Source organism: Genypterus blacodes, unplaced genomic scaffold, assembly GCF_046128005.1.
Source record: "Genypterus blacodes isolate CSIRO-AG114 ecotype Tasmania unplaced genomic scaffold, CSIRO-AGI_Gbla_v1 ptg000158l_1, whole genome shotgun sequence".
Lineage (NCBI taxonomy): Eukaryota > Metazoa > Chordata > Actinopteri > Ophidiiformes > Ophidiidae > Genypterus > Genypterus blacodes.
Window position 1 is genome coordinate 1,665,001 of NW_027466959.1, and position 20,000 is coordinate 1,685,000.

General features: G+C 47.0%; 1 protein-coding gene across 2 annotated transcripts; it reads right to left on the reverse strand.

The window, feature by feature from the left end:
* Nucleotides 1-1,124: 1,124 nt before the first annotated feature.
* On the reverse strand, nucleotides 1,125-13,837 carry LOC143013817 (far upstream element-binding protein 3-like). Of its 2 annotated transcripts, none has more exons than XM_076167506.1 (18): nucleotides 13,712-13,837; nucleotides 9,649-9,757; nucleotides 8,516-8,546; nucleotides 8,270-8,316; nucleotides 7,980-8,051; nucleotides 7,801-7,858; nucleotides 7,550-7,712; nucleotides 7,225-7,323; nucleotides 6,601-6,702; nucleotides 6,416-6,518; nucleotides 6,203-6,303; nucleotides 5,972-6,110; nucleotides 4,626-4,786; nucleotides 4,470-4,540; nucleotides 4,203-4,288; nucleotides 3,670-3,741; nucleotides 3,485-3,582; nucleotides 1,125-3,221 (listed from the first exon to the last, which is right to left on the reverse strand). In XM_076167506.1, exons 1-18 carry the CDS (start codon nucleotides 13,802-13,804, stop codon nucleotides 3,213-3,215), a joined length of 1,614 nt encoding a protein of 537 aa, XP_076023621.1. In that variant the 5' UTR covers nucleotides 13,805-13,837; the 3' UTR covers nucleotides 1,125-3,212. The 2 variants fall into 2 exon arrangements, with proteins under 2 accessions (XP_076023621.1, XP_076023620.1); XM_076167505.1 differs by having other exon boundaries at nucleotides 8,516-8,549.
* Between the last annotated feature and the right edge of the window lie 6,163 nt (nucleotides 13,838-20,000).

Sequence of the window (20,000 nt, forward strand, 5' to 3'; positions counted from 1 at the left end):
CACATGCACACACACACATTGAAAGACACGTGCACAGTCAAACAGACACAGTTTTCTCTCTCGCTCTCTGGACTTTCAGAATAAAAGCCCCTCATCTTATTTGGGCAGCAGATCAGACAAGCCTTAGTCAGTAAAATACAAAAAGTCACCAAATCTCCACTGAGCTTTATTTTGTGCACTTTGAAGTTGTGAATTGAAAATGTAGAATATGTTTAAGTTAAAATGAGGCGTGCAGCAGACTGAATGGGTGGATCCACATCAGGAGCTGCTGGTCACTAAGATCAGTGTGTGGGGATCCATGAAGCTCCACCAGTTTCAGGCCCGACACCTTCCTCACCCGTCCATCCGTCCTCACTCTGTCTCTGTCTCCCGTCTCCCCCAGGAGTGCTCTCGGTGTGTGTGTGTGTGTGTAGTTACAGTAATGTCTTTAATGACCGATGACATCAGGCCGGCAGTCAGACCATCTGTCTGCGCTCTGGGAACATGAATAAATAATAAATCCCACTTTCCATGTCAGGACACAAAGAGCAGCAGTGACATCACATCCTGTGACTTGGATCAGCCAATCAGCTATCAGCAGCATTTCACTAGGAACATTCCACTGTAATCTACAACAGAATCAAGGAATGGAACCATTTCACATAGACACTCCACTGTTCTGCTGAGATGTTGCTAGATGGTTGTTTGGGCATTTACAGGTGACCAGAAGCTTTTAGACGTTACAATGATCAGGGACTCCACAACCATCAGTGATCAACCACTGATCATTCAGCTTATTAAACACATTAGAATGAGCCAATATGGTTGCTAGGTGCTTTGTACAGTTCAGGCAGGAGGCCTGAGGTTGGGTCCAGGGTCCAAGGTCAGATGTCAACATGTTAGTATGTAACTAAACTTCTAGCTTCATGTAGAGGAGCTCTACAGGAGGAGACTTTAAGCCGTGTTCATGGATCCATAAGGGTCCAGTCAAAGACCTACAGACCTGAAGAGAAGCACAAACATCTACACAATGATACAACTTACAGAGGAACAGTGTTCAGAGGTGGAGGTCATGAATGTTTGGTGTTCTGGTGTTTAAGGTGCAAGACAGAAACAGCGACTCTGTATGCAGACAGACACAGTCAGAAAGAATGAGCCTGTTTATTAGCCCTCATGTTAATCATCATCTTCCTCTTGCTCTGCCACTGACAGTCTCGTGGCTCGGGTTCATACACAACTCTGTCAATAGAATCTAATAGAAAAATCTGTAGGTTACAGTTAGAAAAACAACAGAAACCATGAAACCAAAAGCCCCCCGTCACCTGTGAGGTGAGGCGGTGGGAGGAGTCAGATGTGAACAGGAGGGGGCGTGGCCTGTGGCTCCAGGCCTGCTGCTGGACCGACTGAGGGCTTTCTCACGTCTAAATATAAAACAAATGCATTTATATCTACCATGTTCAGAATGTCGCATTTAAATCCTCCACATTTCTAAAAAAATAATTTGCCCCAAACTTCATGAGAGGGGGCGGAGCTTCAGATTATGAGCTATGAAGCTGTGAAAAGGCCTTCAGACAGCTGGTCACTGGGTCAGACCCAGTCCAGGTCCAAACAGCAGTGGGACTCCCACCCGTCTTCAGACCAAAAGGCGGTGGTCCAGAAGTCTGTAGCCAAAATGGAAGAACTGGGAGGAACCACATCACCTACATACAGGAAGTGAAGAAGAAACTCTACAGAGATGGACTAAGTGACCAATCACCTCCTTGTGGTCAGAATATGGGTGGAGCCTCTGGGCCACCCTCCCCTCCTGTGCTGAGTGAAGCTCTCCTCGCCTGCCTCAGACTCTTCGTGCTAAATGCTAACAGGCGCTAGGAGTCTTCAACACGCCTGCCATGCTAACGTGCTAACGGTCCACGTGTTCTGGTCCAAAGACAGGTGTGTTGAAAAAAAATCAAAACTTGGGACAAATCCCGCTGGGGGGTGTTGACAGGGCGTTCCGGGCAGACAGACAGACGGGGAGGAGAGATAGACGGGGGAGGAGAGACAGGTGGGGGAGGAGAGACAGGTAGCCTAGCAGTCTTGAGAAAATAACACAGCTTCTCTTTGCAAACACGTGAATTAAACAACAATATATCATTTGAACAGGATAACAACGTACATTTAAACTGGAGAGCACCGCCAGAGTGGAAATATACAGAAACCACAAACTCAATAACAGATTTAAATAGAGCATCATCATCTTCCTCATCATCGTCAAACATACAAGCAGAATTAATATTCAACTAAACAACCGTCAAGGCAAGACTGAACCTCTCTGTGGGCCCACACGCTAACGCAGCTAACACACGCACACACACACACACCACTCTAACACAGTTAGCACGGCGCTAACACATTTAGCACGGAGCTAACACATTTAGCACGGAGCTAACACAGCGCTAACAGAGTCCATGATTTCATAGATCAGCTTCAAATGTTTTTGTGTTAAAAGTTAATCCACAGCACAAGCGCAGAAGTGAGTAACGACAGTAACGTGAGAGAGTCACGACTTTGAGGCGAAGGAGTCGGACCACAGAGAGGTCGGCCTTGACGAGACGCTAACACAAGTCCTGTTTTATTCATGGTGACATCGTAAAAATAAAGAATCACTGAAGATACGAGAATAAGAACCATCATCAACCAAAGGAACACACGGGGCGTCATCACACCTCCAGATGGCGCTAACAGGTCAAATAAAACAGCTTTGCTCCGACGCTAAAACGGGACATTTCCATCTGACGCTATTAAAACATTTCTACGCCAAAATAAAAAGAACAACTGAGAGTCGACGCATAAACACAAGCATCATCATCGTCGTCATCATCATCATCATCGTCGTCTGATTCTCTTATCAAGACTGCTAAGCTTCACGCCACTTTACTGGAAAACACAACTAAAAATATAGATTATACTGGATTTTTGTTCAAAGCCACACTGATACATCTTTAAGTTCAAGTTTGATAAAAAACAAAAGAAAAACCGCATCGGAGAGAGACTGTCCGAAAAATTATCTGCTCGACAAAATATCGACTCTGTAGGTTAAAAAACAGAAAGAAAAGAGTTCGTGATTTTTCCGTTAATCCTTAGTTTGTTTTTTCTCTACAAAAGGAAGGAGGAAGCGGCAGAGCGTTGCTAGGGAACCCCGATTCAGTTGCCGCCGACGACCATCATGGGCCTGGCCGGGGAGGGAGGAGCCTCTAGTGGTCCTGCGGAGAGAAGAGAGGACATCGAGTCAAATCGGCAGGCACAGCAGGAACATGAGGGGCCAGGGGACCTAAACGGAGGTCCAGGTTCATGTGAGCGGCTGGAGAGTGTCGCCTCCGAAGCAGGAGACACTGACGCACATCGCCGCAGCCCACCCTCATCTCTGTGTGTGTGTGTGTGTGTGTGTGTGTGTGTGTGTGTGTGTGTGTGTGTGTGTGTGTGTGTGTGTGTGTGTGTGTGTGTGTGTGTGTGTGTGCGCGCGCACCTGTATCTGGGCGGCGTTCCACAGGTAGGGCTGCTGTCTGTAGTATTCTGCTAACGCTGCAGTGTAGTCTGGCGCTGAACTCTGCTGAGACGACTGACCTACACACACACACACACGAGCACAGTTAGAAAGACAGAAGCAGACAGACAGAAAGTGACAGACAGGCAGGCAGGCAGGTGTCTTACTCTGTTTCTTGTAGTAGTCTTCCCAGGCCTTACTGTAGTCCGTCATCAGGCTCTGAGGTTGGTTCTGCTGACCTACACACACACACACACACGTAGCAGCAGCGTAAACTTAACAGCGAGAAGGTCGACTGGTGATGGTGGGGATAGAGAGTGTGTGTGTGTGTGTGTGTGTGGTTAGGTTAGTGTGACTCCAGACAGTGGTGGAGTGTTTTCATCTGATCTCTGCTGAGTTCTCACACTGATCAGAAGTCATAAAGACAAAAGGCTCCAGCTGTTTAACTTCACTGATAACTCCTCCCTCTGTGTTGTTAGCGTGTGTATGTGTCTGTGGTTACCTAGCTTCTTATAGTACTGCTCCCATGCTTTAGAGTAATCCATCTGTCCTGTCTGAGCCATACTGTGACCTACACACACATACACACACCTGTTTAATGGCAAATTACACTGACACTGTATGAGCTCTGTGTGTGCGAGTGTGTGTGTGCATGCGTGTGAGTGTGTCAAGCGTGTGTGTGAGTGTATGTGTGTGTTACCAGGGTCCTGCTGTCCAGGGTTCTGCCAGCTTGTCTGGTACGTGTTTCCCCAAACTCCAGTCAGGAAGGTTTGACCGCTGCCACAGCTGCACACGGCAAAGCAGAAGATCAGTCAGAACACACACACACACACACACAAGGTGATCATGGTCACCAAAGCTTCTAGGGAAGGTGATGATGATTGCAGAGAAGGATGTTCTAGAGGACACACATTACTGACAGCTGTGTTAGTTATTGTGTGTGTGTGTGTGTGTGTGTGTGTCTTACTTCTGGTGAGTAGCAGGACCCTGAGCGAAGGGACTGAAGCCAAACCCTCCGTTGCTCATAATACCTGAACCCTGCAGAGGTAAGGACTTCATTTAGTAACCAAACATGGAGGGGAGCAGTCCAACATTTGTATGGAGGTGCATTTGTTTTGCGTACCCCGATCTTGTCATCGATGAGCTGGCGGGCGAGGTCCATCTGCTGGGCGGTGCCTCTGATGGTGAAGACCCGGGTGTTTGGGTCGGTAGAGGGGGGCGGGTTCCTCTGCAGCTCAACGTGAGCCCCAGACTGCTGGTTGATGCTCTTGATGGTTTCCCCGCCTGCAAACAAACACACACAGCGCCATGTAGTAACGTCCAATCAGCTGCTTTATGTTGTTACACACTATTGTTTGGAGGATCAATGAATGACGTCAGGACATGAGGTGATTTCATTGCCGTCTACTTGACTTCTGTCCCTCAGTCTCTCCTCTGGACCCCACAGCTGCAGGCCATCTCCCCTCGCACTGAGCCCTGCAGTGTCTCACATCATTAAGTCCTCATATTCTATATCGCATTCCAATCAGTGTACAGCATCCAAAATGGCCGCCACGTATCTGAACTCCCTCATTTAGGTTTAAGCTCCCTCACTCTGCTCTGCCACCACCAGGCCCTAAGTCTCCAACCAGCCGCTCCTCCCTTGTGGTCCCCGGGTGGCCCAATGAGTCACCAAACTCCATCTATGAGCTTAAGGGAGAATCTGGTCTGAACTAGGAGGACCTTTGTATCTTCTGCTTTGTGGAGATGTTCCTGTCAGACTTGCCTCCATTACATCATCAGGCTGCAGCTCGTGTTCCTACACCCACATCATCTCCAGTAGACAACTGTAGCCCCCTCCCCCTCCCTCTTCCACCCCCTCCCCCTCGTGCAGCTCAGACTACTGAGGTCATTAACCCATTGTTAACCAAATGAAGAGCCCATTAGAGGAGGAGGCTTTTAGAGCAGGTAGCCTCTCTGCTCTCTGCATGGCTTTATGTCAAACCTCATGTTTATATCTTTTAAAACCTCTGTGTGTCATTTGTTTGTTTGCATTCAGTTTTCCATGCATGTTTGATCTCTATCTTGAATCGTTGTGTTTTTATCTTTCACACTTTTCTGATGTTATGTTATGGTTTCATTACAGAGAAATCATGAATTACAACTAAGCAGGGAATTAACTGATGAAGATTTACTGTGAATGTGTGTGTGGCCTTTCATAATGGCTGGAAGCTTTACCTCAATTAGTCAGGATATTATACAACACAATGCGGGGACAAACAATAGAGCACCAGACACAAGCACACACACTCTCACACACACACAGAAGCACCATATGGCTCTAAACACTCAACACTTGACATTTCTGTTGCTCTGCTGCTTTTATTTAGGATGCTGTTGCCTGACCTTCTTGACCTCACACACACGCACACGCACATGCACACACATGTTAGAGATCAGAGATATTCTGTAGTAAATCAGTGTCCTCACCTTTGCCAATGACGAGACCGCATTTATCAGCAGGAATGGTGTAGGTCACTTCCTGTAGGGGGCCAGGAGAGCCCATGGTCCAGTCACTGCGACCTCTGACCCTGCTCCCCCGCAGGGCAGAGCCAAACCCGTCCCGCTCCTTCACACACACATAGAGAGAGAGACAGATTATGAGGATGAAAAACACTGTTTGCATGTGTGTGTGTTTGTTTAAGTGTGTTATTTGTGTACCTGTGCAGTCTGGATGAGGTCGTTGATGAGGTGGACAGCATGCTGACAGCGGTCAGGCTGACCCATTACCATGGCAACACGTTCTGGGCTGATGCCATCATCTGAAAGAGATAAAAAAAAGAGGTCAAAGGTGAAAAATGGGTCAACACCAATCTGATGTAAACTGATTCAGTGTGACTGAGCTGCTCTAACCTGGATTTACTTTCAACTGACCTGCTTTAAACTGGATTCGGACTCCAGCATCATTCTGTATCTTCTTGATCATTTCTCCGTTCCTGCCAATTACGATGCCAACAGCAAACCGAGGAACAGGAACCTGGGAGGGAGAGGATTTTGGGTAAAAGCTTGTCTGATACTGTGTGTGTGTGTGTGTGTTTGCGTGTGTGTGTGTATCGTACATCCAGACTGGTTCCTCCCAGGCGGGCAGTGAAGTCGTTGCGTCCAGCTCTGAAGTCTCCGTCCTTCTCCCTGATCACCTCCAGCACCAGCTCCCTCGCTGCCTGCAGAAGGAAAAGGAGGAACACAGCACCTTTAACTCACCTCCTCCACGCCCACACACACATACAGGAAACACTTCATTCAACCACTCATCTGATGGTCACATTCATGCTCATTAAGGTGTTCAGAGCTTGTGAATGTGACCATCAGGTAAAGTTTCACTTCCTCTTCCGTCCTCTATGCTGCGCTGAGTCATGTGTCAACTGGTCGAATGTTTGAAGAAAAAAAAAAACGAAAGACATTTGCGTTGCACTATGCAAATCAAAATAATGAAATTGTCGACATGTACGATGTCTGAAGGTCTCCATGGGCCCTACATCACTGTAAGATGTACGGCCCATGCACACACTGAGTCACATGGACACAAGCAAAGGAGAAAGTGTAAATCATCAACCTCAGAATGGGGAAAGAAAAAAAACCTTAAAGACACAACATGATGAAGTTTAATACGTGTACTTGATAACAGATGTCACTTCACTCATCAATCAGCTAATGTGTGTGTGTGTGTGTGTGTGTGTTTATACCTGAATTTTATACGGATCTCCAGAGATTCGCAGAGGTTTATCGGCTCCTGTTGGCATCGGACCATCCTGGATCATCATCATCTTCACCCCTGCACGCTCCTGACACACACACACACACACACACTCAAAACTGACTAAGATGTTCTGTAGTGTCAGTGATGATGATCTGGGTTTACAGCCTAGTCTCATCAGCATGAGAGTGGAATACTGCTCATCAAATTTGTGGATGCATGTAAATTAAAGAATATTGGACCCAGTACAGAGCCCTGTGGAACACCGGACCAGTTGGTATCAATTAGTTAGGTGAGAAGCATCAGAAGTGTACCTGCAGCTGTTTGATGGTGTCCCCTCCTCGGCCAATCACCAGCCCCACCTTACTAGCAGGGATCAGCATTTCCTGGACAGAGGCCCCACCCTCCCCATCACCATGGAAACCTGGACCATTTCTACAACGCTCCACAATCTGGACCAGAAGCCGCTTTGCCTGTCTGTAAACACACACACGGTTTGAGCAGTGACAACACATCGTCAGGTAGAAGAGGGGTCAGATGAATATGGTAGGAAGTAGAAACTCACTCGATGCTCTCTGGAGTTCCAGTGAGGGAACATGGCCGCTCCATGAGACCTCCACTGTCTGCTCACACACAAACAGACACATATACAAGTTTTTTAAAATGTAACACTAGAACAGTTGCAATCAGGTAGATAGAGAGAGAAATACAGGCAGACAGGAAGTCAGACACAGACAAACTCACCAGAAGCTATCTGGATTTTGCAGCCTGACTCCAACTGGATCCTGGTGATCTGTTCTCCTCCTCTGCCAATGACTGAAGGGTGGACAAGAGAGGAAACAAGGAGAGGAAACAAGGAGTGGAGACAATGAGCTTGCTTTTACCATGCTTAACATGACCTGAGCACACTGTGCTGGTTTGCTGGCTTTAAGTTAAACCTTCACCAAAACTGTTATTCACTGAAATCTGATTGGCCAAAACCTGCACACATGTTCATCACAGCACAGAGGTTAGAGGTCAAATGTTGTACTTACTGAAGCCGACCATCCTATCAGGGACTTTGTAATCTTCTGTGATTACCCTGCAATACGCACGCACACAGGCAAGCAAACACGCACACACGCACACAGGCAAGCAAACACACGCGCACACACACACACACCCCCCTGTTAATATCGTGGTCACATGTGTGTCAATAAGTGATTATGTTGATTCAGACTGCAGGCCTACAGATCTATAACACTTTTCTATCCCGGCGTGTGTGTGTGTGTGTGTGTTACCTCTGATGGCTCATGGCAGTTAGCTGGTTACCTGCTGAGAAAGAGAGAGAGAGAAACACATTAGACGCAAACATCCAATCACTGTTTCATTTGGCTGCGTCGTCATGACAACAGAAACACAAAGACGAGTCAGAGGTCGACACTGAGTTCAGACACATGCGGGTGTGTTCAGGTTTATTCTGCTGGCGACGGCTCGACCGCTGCGTCGCACCCGGGCCCCACAGACACAAAAGGGAAGTGAGGTGTGTTTCCTTCACATGACCTCCACACCAGCAGGGGGCATAGTTTCCTTTTCGCAAAGCGAAAGCAATGAGCAAAGTTATTGTTCATAAACTGGTGTTCATTTTAAATTTTGTTGAAGTTCTAACAAAGGGTTTTCTTTGACACGATTAGATAATCAATCGGTAGAGGTAACACTTTTCAATATATGAAATGCTTGCACCGAAAAATGATTGGTAATTGTTTATATATGTGGACAGCAATTTTAGTTAAAACAACTGCAGCAAAGGTCAAATGAATTGTGGTGTGACAGGATGTAGTGTAGATACAAATCCCGCCTCCTGGGGTGAAGAACAAGATAAAATTCATATCACATCAAACATCGAAGCTCTGTAAAGTTCTATTATGTGTTTGAAATGGCTAAGTGTTAACAGGTATGTTCCCATACGAAGCCAGAGCCTCCTGTCAGTCTGTGGCACTGTGCTGCAGAATACGGGATCATCAGAAAGGTAAACAGAAGGAACACGCTGCGGAACATGCAAAACATTATTATAAATACAGTAAACATCATGGGACAGGTTTGTTTTTTTCTGATGGGAAGTCGCACGCAGCTCAGGTCCTTATTCAGACTAAACTCAGAAACCTGGATCAAGTCGTCTTTAGATCATAAAGGATCAGAGGACACAAACCAGATCATGTTGGAGTTTTCTGTGGCATTCAGGACACAAGAAGATGGAAACATGACGTTTGGGTTCGAGCTCTTGTTTCTTTACAAACTTCTCGTTTGAGGGTACTGAGAATTAAACCACACTTCCTGCTCACCTTTCAAAATAAAACCTTTTAAAATAATGGATTTGGATCCTAAAATAATACCACGCCTTTCCTGTGAAAAACAACAGGAAGTCTTTCCTCACCTCCGTCCTCTCCTGCTCGTTTCTGACCAGAGAAATAAAGCGACGGCTCGACATTCCCTGAGGAGCTGTTCAGGTGAGACATGGAGTCACCTCCCATCTTCACTGCCATCTGAGAGAGAGAGACAGAGGGGGAGAGAGAGACAGCGAGAGAGACAGAGAGACAGAGACAGAGAGGGAGAGAGAGAGACAGACAGATTGAGACAGGACTCTGGCACAAGCATCTGGTGTTTTCACAGAGTGAATAGCACAAGGTCACCTTCACTGGAGCACACACACTAATGCAACACACACAAATACACACCAACACAATACACACTCAGATAAAGGGCAGGCAGGGAAGAACCTTTGACTCTGAGACACAGAGAAGAAGAGAGTAGCAGGTTCCTGATTCAGCTGTGAGCCCTTACACACACACACACAGGATTCTAATGTAAACTGGACTTCATTCAGATTCATAATCATGAATCAGAGTGACTTCACTGTGAAACTGATTCCAAACATGTTTCATATCATATCTCACTCATAGCTGAACTGATAACTAAAGTTTAAACCAATGTGAATGTAAATACCAGATCAAGACCAATACTAGACCTGAGCCTGAACAAATGCCTGAACAACCAGGCCTGCACCAAGACCTGCACCAACACCAAGACCTGCTGCAAGACCTGAGGCCTGGACTATGAAGCCAGATTCAAGGGTTATTTAGTCGAGTTCAGGCTCCAGTCTGATGTTTCCATGTCATGAAGCTGCTTCACTTCTGATCTCTCTCTGTCGCCACGGATACTTATGCCGCACAGCTAGCCTGGTCCAGAGCAGCAGATGTTGAGCTTAGTGGGTCAGGAATATAAAGCTCCGCCTTTGTAAAACAATATCACCGTACCTGCAGGATCTCACACACACACACACACACACACACACACACACACACACACACACACACACACACACACACACACACACACACACACACACACACACACACACACACACACACACACACACACACACACACACACACACACACACACACACACACACACCTCTGATTTGCAACATGTATCTGCACGAGAGCCCCCGCCCCTTTCTATGGGAGCGCACATGCCGACCCATTAAGATGGCCGCCGTTGACAAAGTCTGTTGATTACGACGTCCTGATATGGATTAGGCCAGATTGCAGGTTTAGATTTTGTCAAACCAGTTCACACGTTAAACAAGGCAGAGGTCTGCTGAGCTTCCTTCATACTACAGGACCTGCAACAGGACCTAGACCAGCACAAAAACACCAGACTGAGACCTGCAGCAGAATCTTCTCCTCCTGGGCCAAAGTGACAAATACAAGGACACTTCACTTCTACTTTGGGTGCAATGTGGGCTTCAAACCAGCGGCAAAGAAAGAGCAGCAGCAACAAACGATGAGGGAAAGTGCAGAATTAGTGTTAATAAGTGCTAACATGATGCTAACAAACTAGCAGCTATGCTAGGCTACCTACAGGTCAGATAGCTAGGATGAGTTGTGATGTCAAAGTCATAGTCAATGCACACAGTCCACTAGCATTATGCTAACACAAGCAGCTAAACTCAGTTTGAACTCTGTGTAGGTATGAAAATGATCTTCGTCCACAAGGCGACGCCTGTAAACAAATGGTTTCGCTCCTGCTGGCGTGCAGGCAACAGTCTGGCACAGACAGGCGCCGCTCCCTCCTGGTCCAACATGGCGGCTCTCTGCAAGGCCGATCACGGCACTGAACTGGTCACCGTCCACACGGCAGCAGCTGTGATCGTAAAGCCTTTGGTCTTTGTGCTCGTGTGGGACATGAAGATCATTTTAACACCAAACAAGGCAACAACTGTGACTCTCGCTGTTACTCCTGACGGGTCACCGTGCCTCCCGACGGGTGGTCCACATGCACAGACTCAACTGAGTGTGTGTGGCTCTTAGAGTGAACATGATCCCAGAGGAGGCCTACCAATGAGGAAACGCACACAGAGGCAAAAGACGGTGATGAACAGCAGCACCACGTCACAAATGAACAGAGAACCAAACGTTCTCTGGTGTTGTGACTCCAAATTGGTTCTCCAGCTGCATAGTGCTGCCACTGGTTGACCAAAGCATCGGGCTGACAACAGACACTACTATGGGTGAAGAAGCATGAGAAACATCACGATGCACGAGGAGGCTGCTAGGTGCAAAACAAACAATAGCTAGTGTTCACATGCTAGCTAATGCTATAGTTAGCTAGCATTAATGCTAAGCTGAATAAAGTAAGTTGGAGGACAGACGATTGTAAAGACGCAAACAACTGTGACTGCTTCAAACACGGAGACGTGACGGAGACGAGGGATATGACTCATATGACTGAAGAATAACACAGCGCCCAGCCAGAGGGGATGTCGCAATAGCGGCAATGTAGGCTCTGAAGTGTGTGTGTGTGTGTGTGTGTGTGTTGTCGGACCGGGCGTATTGATCTGTATATTTGATCTATATATCTTGATTGATTAGCCCTCAGGTCTTGCGTTCTCTGCACTGCTTGGGTGCTGAGTGAGGAGGAGGAGCTGATCTGGCGTCTTCTTTCTTCATTTACACTTTCTTTGGTTTGATCTGAATCCATATCACAGTTTGTGGGTCTGAGTGAGTCGTGGTCTTTACTCCAGTTTGTTGTTAGAATGATCTTCATGTCCGACACGAGCACAGAGCCCAAAGGCTTCACAATCACAGCTGCTGTGTGGACGGTGACCAGCAGAGAGCCGCCATGTTGGATCAGGACGGAGCGGCGTCGGTCTGTACCCGACTGTTACCTGGACGCCAGCGGGAGGGAAACCATGCATTTACAGGCGTCGCCGTGTAGACAGGCGGAGGAAACGCCAAGACAAAGACCGTTTCCATGCGTACACAGAGTTTACCTGGACTGCTGTGGATGTTGCTTTACTTGCAGTCGCCATCTTGTATTCTTGGCTCCATGCAACCATAAAGAATGTTGCCACATTAAACAGAATCAGAACACATATACAGGAAATATTGGATCGACCTGCTTTAGACACACCGATATGTGTGTGTGAGTGTGTGTGTGTGTGTATTTTGATGTTTCCAATATGGCTGCAGACACAGGGGTCATGTGACGTGGTGACACAGGTCAAACACCTGCAGCTCACCTCATTCCAAAATCAATCAAAATCTGAAAACACGGCCTCAGACACTGTTCTCATCCAAACACCTGTCTGTCTACCTGTCTGTCTCTCTACCTGCTGGTCCGTGTCTTAATCTCTCTGTAGCCATGCGTGTTTCTGTCTGTCTCTAATGGTCTTTCTCTGTCCATTCAGAGCTACACACGGCTTAATCTGTCTCGCTGCCTGTCTGTCTGTCCATTGGAAGCAGACACAGCTCCTGCCTGTCTGTCTTTCTGTATCCATATGAAGAAGACACAGTTACGGCTTCTCCCTCTGCTTATCTGTCTGTCCATAAGAGCCGGACCGGCCTCCTGTCTTTCACCCCGTGCCTGTCTGTCTCTCTGTAAATGGCTGTGTGTGTGTGTGTTGCATAACAGCAGCCTACTTCCAGTCTAACTTACAGTTAACAGCCTGTGTGGGGGTCTGTCTGTCTTACTCTTTACGGGGGTGTCCCTGTGTGTGTGTGCCGGTCTTCTCGGTTCGGGTTCGAACCTGCGCACACTAACAGGTTGCCTGTCTGTCTCTCTGACTGCCTGGGTGACACGTGTGGCCAAACTTGTGTCTCTCTCTCTGTCCGCTGCCTGTGCGCTCCGCTCGGCCTGACAGCTGCGCGAAGTCCCGAAAAACTGTGGGACGGAGTTTAGCGGGAGTTTACGGGGCTGTCAGACCGGAAAAAGTGTGCAAAACCGGACATAAGTCACACACTCAACTCGGTTAGCTAGTTAGCATGCTAGTGTAGGTGTGTGTGTGCGCGCGCGTGTGTATGTGTGTGTGTAAGTTAAGTTAGGAGTAGCAACAGCACAACACGGCAGAATCCGAATAAAAGTGCTTTAGCTCGGTCTAAACGGCCCGGTTCGGCGGGGAGCGGGTGTGTGCTGAGCCCCGGTGTTGTTGTTACCTGGCGGGCCCTCTGTAAAGCATCGGCCAGGCCGTCTGACTTCAGCCCCGGCTGGCTCATGGAGGCCTGTCCCTGCACCAGCTCCGCCATCATAGCGCCACTAGCAGCTAGCAGCTAGCCGTTAGCTGTTAGCAGGATTAGCTGTGCCGCTAGCTGCTGTGAGAGCGGAGAGAAGAGAGGTCTCACTCCGATCACTTTACACACAAAGCCACAAAACTGCCAAGGTGGGGCGTAAATGACAGAATAAAAAAATAAAGAGGAGTTTTTATAGAAAATGGTCGACATGTTACTAGAATAAAGTCGTAATATACAGAAAGAAAACATTTCAGAGAGCAAAGATGTAATATAACATAAGATATTTTAACTTCAACCCTGAGATTCCTTTTAAAAGATTTTGTAATCGTCGAAATGTTGACACTTCAAGTAGAAATGAATCAAAATGTAAAAATTGTCAATATATATCTTCAGTATATACAGTGTTATCGAGCATTTGAATGATTATAATTCCCCATTATAGTTCTCATCTGGACTGTATAACACAGTAAATGTGTATTGACTTTTTTGCGGTGCTGAGTTACACGTAAATGTCGCCATGGAAACAGTAGGTTTATCATATTTTAAGTTCAGGGTAGAAACGAATCTCTAGGTTTCATTAGACGTTTTGGCAGCTTCCGTTGTTAATACACTGAGTGACTCCTTAGAAAGATAGAGGATCTTTGTCAGTGCTCAGCTGTTGGCAGCTCGCTGCTCTATTTCCGCTTCCGCGTTGAGTCACGTGCGTGAGGCAGCTCCACAGGTGGAGGAGGCGGCGAAGGGACAAGCAACAACAAGCCTTAACCTCTGACCTTTGTCCTCCTTATCGCTACTTGCGATCATTGAGAAGCAGAAGCTGAGTGTACCTAAGCAGGAGTACTCACACAGTTACAGGATATTTATTAGTAACACAGTGGAAAAGTGCTGCGTTTACTTTTCCACCAGATAATTTATCAGCAGTAAAACATTCACAACGAACAGATTTGTATCTTTCCATATTTGTTGAAGAAGCTGAAGACAGACAGAAAAAATAATGGAATCACTCACATTGATCTGATGTATTAATGTAAAAAGTGAATCTAAATGTTTCCAGCTGGGCAGGAAAAACTTAAATTTTTCTTCGCAAAGGACGTCAAGGAAAATTCAAAACTTTCCTAATTGAAAATAATATTAAAGATCAAAGTAGCAGAAGTTCAAAAGTGAATAGTGAAGTAAATGTACAGAGTTATTTGGTCACACAAACCTCGCCTGAGTTCTTCATACTGTTTGGTCTCCAGCAATAGAGCAATAGCACATCTAATGGATACCGACCAATCAGAGTGCCTCGTCTTGAGTTTGAACAGCCAATAAAATGGAATGTTGCATTCTGATCCTGACCCATTCTGTGAAAACAAAAATGTGTGCGTGCGTCTGAGAGATCTGGACTGACACCAGGTTCTGACATTAGATCTAATTTATTTAATTAGTAATAAAGGGTCCTGTCGGGTTCAAACAGTCATGTGAAACTCTACTTCGTTCGTTCTGTTCTATTGACAGGCTCACTACTTATCAATCAATAAGCTCTGCAATACAGTTTGACTTCTGTGAAATCACAAACTAACACAAAGCTGCAGCCTCAGTATGGAAGAAACCCCTGAAGTCATCTGAGTAGACCTCAGGCCACCTGCCAGGTAACACTGCCTCCATCTCTGTGGTTGTGTCTTTGAGTCAGCATCCGCTGACCTGGACTTTTACATCCTGGTGTGAGTAAAGCTGAACATCTGCAGGGATGCAACATCTGACGTCCCTGATCTGTAGTGACTTCAGTCCTTTTGGACTTTTGAGGAGCTGTAGTCTGCTTCCCCTTAAATCTGTTGGTTCATCACTCGGAACACTCACACACACACACACACACTCTCACAAACACACACGCACACATTCATGCAGCATAATAGAGGGTATGAATTGAATGATGTGTGTGTGTGTGTGTGTGTGTGTGTGTGTGTGTGTAAGAGTCCCATATGGTGAAACAAACAGCACCCCCACAACATTAGCAACACACACACACACACACACACACACACATACACACACACATACACACACACACACACACACACACACACTCACATGCACGCACACACACTGAAGTAGGTCTTAAAGCCACTTAAGGCTGTTACTGTTTCCTGCTGATGTCCAATAGACCCATCAGAGGCTTTTATTCTTTTATTATATACACAAAGTGTGTGTGTGTGTGTAAAATCACAGGAACAACATTAGAGTTCTTGGACCAGAAAAGTACAATAATGTGAGCCGACACAAGGCCAAACATCTGGGCAGAACATCTGACCGTCTAAATCATCTTAGACCCAATTTCAACCTGGCTGCTACAGGCCTATATCTAACCTTCCCTTTCTCTCCAAGATCCTCCAGAAAGCAGCCACCAGTCAGCTGTGTGAATTTCTACGTATTGGAGGTTGTAGAGTGTGGAATTAGAGCCACCACAGTCACAAATGACCTTCCAACTGCATCAGACAAAGGAACTTCTCTCTGTGCGTGTCCTTATTATTAATAATAATAAAAACATTTGACACAATTGACCACCACAATCTATTACTGAGGCTAGAGCATCTATTTGGCATTAGAGGAACTGTATTAAACTGGTTTAAATTCTATTTATCAGATCGATTTCAGTTTGTACATGTTAATGAATCTTCCATGACACGAATGTTAAGCACGGAATTTCTCAAGGTTCAGTGCTTGGACCAATTCCATCAATTTACATCTTCTCCCTTCAGGTACAATTATTTGGGAACACTCCATAAAGTTTCGTTGCTATGTGGATGACACGCAAGCTCTACCCACTGAGCTACTGCCTCCCCGACTCTCTAATAAGACTCTCCAGCTGGTCCAGAGTGCAGTGTGTTGTCAGAAACTGAGAGCAGATCTTGTTCCTCCCATCTTAGCTTCGCTGCACTGGCTTCCCTTTAAAGTCCAGAAAATAATTAAAAGTCCTCTTGCTCCACCTCAGAGCTCTTAATGGTATGGTAATCATACTTTAATGAGCTCATACCGCCTTAAAAAGCTCATAGGACCTTAAAGCGCTCACAATACCTGAAAGTGCTCATAGGACCCTATTACCCCTCTAGAACACTGCGCTCCCGGAATGCAGGCGGACTTGTGGTTCCTAGTATCTCCTAAAGTAGAATGGGAGCCTTTAGTTATCAGGCTCCTCTCTTGTGGAACCCTCTTCCAGATTGGGTCCAGGGCGCATTTTTCTCTGTCTCTGTCTCTCTCTCTCTCTCTCTATCTGTCTGTCTGTCTGTCTGTCTGTCTGTCTGTCTGTCTGTCTCTCTCTCTCTCTCTCTCTCTCTCTCTCTCTCTCTCTCTCTCTGTGTCTCTCTCTCTCTCTGTGTCTCTCTCTCTCTCTCTCTCTCTCTCTCGCTCTCTCTCTGTCTTTCTCTGTCTCTGTCTCTGTCTCTCTCTCTCTCTCTCTCTGTCCTTCTCTGTCTCTTTCTCTTTCTCTCTTTCTCTGTCTCTCTGTCTCTCTGTCTCTCTGTCTCTCTGTCTCTGTCTCTGTCTCTCTCTCTCTCTCTCTCTCTCTCTCTCTCTCTCTCTCTCTCTCTCTGTGTCTCTCTCTCTCTCTCTCTCTATCTCCTCTGTCTTCCTCTCTCTGTCTTTCTCTCTCTCTGTCTCCATCTCTCTAAATCATTCTTATGTATCGATGAATCTTATTGCCTGAGCACAGCAGGGGTGGGGAGTTGCTCTCCCTCGCCCGCCTGGTGAGAGAGAGAGATGTGATGGAGGATAAAGAGGTAGAGTGAGTATTGGAGGGAAATGGTCCGTAAATTGAAAAACTGAAAGAATAGTGTAGTTTGTGTGAGACACACTCTCTCACACACACACACACACACACACACACACACACACACACACATTTTAAAGGGTAGGATGCTGCTAAACTGAGCTGAATTTAAACAATCAAAACAGAAATCATCAGTGATGTTTTAATTACAACCATTCTGTCTAATGGTGATTATCCTACAGCATCAAAGTGTGTGTGTTCAGTGTGTGTGTTCAGTGGTTTAGAGGTATGATACACGTGTGTAAGTAGGATCTTATATCGACATTAGGGAGGTCTAAGCTCGTCTCAGGTGCGCTAGGTTACGAGGCGGAGCTTCCCCTGAAAGTGGACTCGTTGCAGTACTGATCCTCTCCACACGAGGAAAGACAGACAGACAGGCAGGCAGGCAGGCAGGCAGGCAGACAGACAGACAGACAGACAGACAGGCAGGCAGGCAGGCAGGTAGGCAGGCAGGCAGGCAGGCAGGCAGGCAGGCAGGCAGGCAGACAGTGTTTGTATTTTTCCTGCAGGCTGCTGCTTTTAGACGAGTCATTACAGCCTCCTGCTGTGAATATAATCTATGATACACACACACACAGACACACACAGACACACAGACACACACACACACACAAACACAAACACACACACACATTCACACACACACACACATACACACACACACCAACACACAGACACGCACACACACACATAGACAAACCCACACAGACATGCACACACACACAGACACATACAGACACACACACAGACACAGACACACACACACACAGACATAGACAAACCCACACAGACATGCACACAAACACAGACACACACACACACACACAGACACATACAGACACACACACAGACACAGACACACACTCATGCACACAGACACGCACACACATACACACAGGCGCACACGCGCACACACAGACACACACATACACAGACACAGACACACACTCACGCACACAGACATGCACACTCTCACACGCATGCACACACACAGACAAGCACACACACATACACACACACACACACACACAGAAACATACAGACACACACACATACACACACATACACACACACACGCTGTATTTCAAACTTTTCTTCTCATCTGAGCGTGAAAAGCTGCTGCATTGTTTTGGTGATGATGATGATGATGATGATGATGATGCTCTTACTGCTACTTCTGAATACCTGGGTTGAATGATAAGTTGTGAGCCTGTGAGACTGTGATTGTGTGTGTGAAGTAATTTGACCTGATGTTTGTGTTGTGGTGCAGGAGGAAGGAGATGAAGCGTGATGAAGATGATGATGATGGAGAGGCGGATGTGTTTTTGTAGCTGAATACAAACAGGCTGATTTTGGGAGCATCAGCCTAAAGTTTGAGTGTCTCACTCTCATTCTGTCTGTCTCACCTCCTGCTGTGAGAACAAACACCAACAAGAATCACTTTCACTCTGCTGCACTCTGATATACACAGAGCAGCAAGACAGGCAGACAGACAGACAGACAGACGGACGGGCGGACGGGCGGACGGGCGGACAGACAGACAGACAGACAGACAGACAGACAGGCAGGCAGGCAGGCAGGCAGGCAGGCAGGCAGGCAGACAGGCAGACAGGCAGACAGACAGACAGACAGACAGACTCATTTATTGTTGTGATCTCATTCTTGAGTATTTAGGGCCCCTGGCTGCTTTCAGGTCTCTTTGTGGCCCCGTGGGCTGGCTGCTGGGGTCATGGGTTCTGGGGTAGCGGGTGCTGGGGGGTGCGGGTGCTGGGGTGGGGGGTGCTGGGGGCTGGGGGCTGGGGGGTGGGGGGGGCGGCGTGACAAAGCCCCTGTCCACAAACATTTAGTGAGCTGTTGTGTTGTCACACAGCAGCAGATGGATGTCAGATTAGCACACCAGTCGCTCTCTATTCTCCACATTCACCAGCTTTCTCTTCCATCTCCTGCTGCACAAAACTTTCTCTCTTCTCTTCCTGAACCCCCCCCCCCTCACTCCTGTCACCCCCCCGTCACCTCCCTAAGCCTCTTTTATTGCTCATTTCAGTGCAATAAAGACGAGGCAATGCGCCTCCTCGGGCCAGAAAGCAGCCGTAATGAATTCATGAGCTCTAAAGGCCTTGATCTGGACGGCCCCCCCACCCGCCAGTGGAGGAGCCCTATTGTTCAGCAGTATATAGGCTTGTCTATTAGCCCCCCCCTCCTCCACACACACACTCACACACACAGTCACGGAGCGCTACAACAGTAACAGACGGTGACAAAGAGAGCCCATGAAATTCAATTAGCAGTTTGAATCGGTGTGTGTGAGTGTGTGTGTGTGTGTGTGTGTGTGTGTTCAGATCAGCTGTGTGCTAATGCAGCAGCTCACTCTGACCTGTTGGAAGTGTGACGATGTGAAGATTATTTTATAAG

Bases quoted from the DNA above. Each gene is read 5' to 3' on its own strand.
- LOC143013817 (XM_076167505.1), bottom strand. From the start codon at position 13,804: ATGATGGCGGAGCTGGTGCAGGGACAGGCCTCCATGAGCCAGCCGGGG. The intron at 7,713-7,800 runs GTGAGTTTCTAC...GTGTGTTTACAG, and splicing joins GGAACTCCAGAGAGCATCGA to ACAGGCAAAGCGGCTTCTGG. The intron at 4,289-4,469 runs GTAAGACACACA...TGCCGTGTGCAG, and splicing joins GGTCCTGCTACTCACCAGAA to CTGTGGCAGCGGTCAAACCT.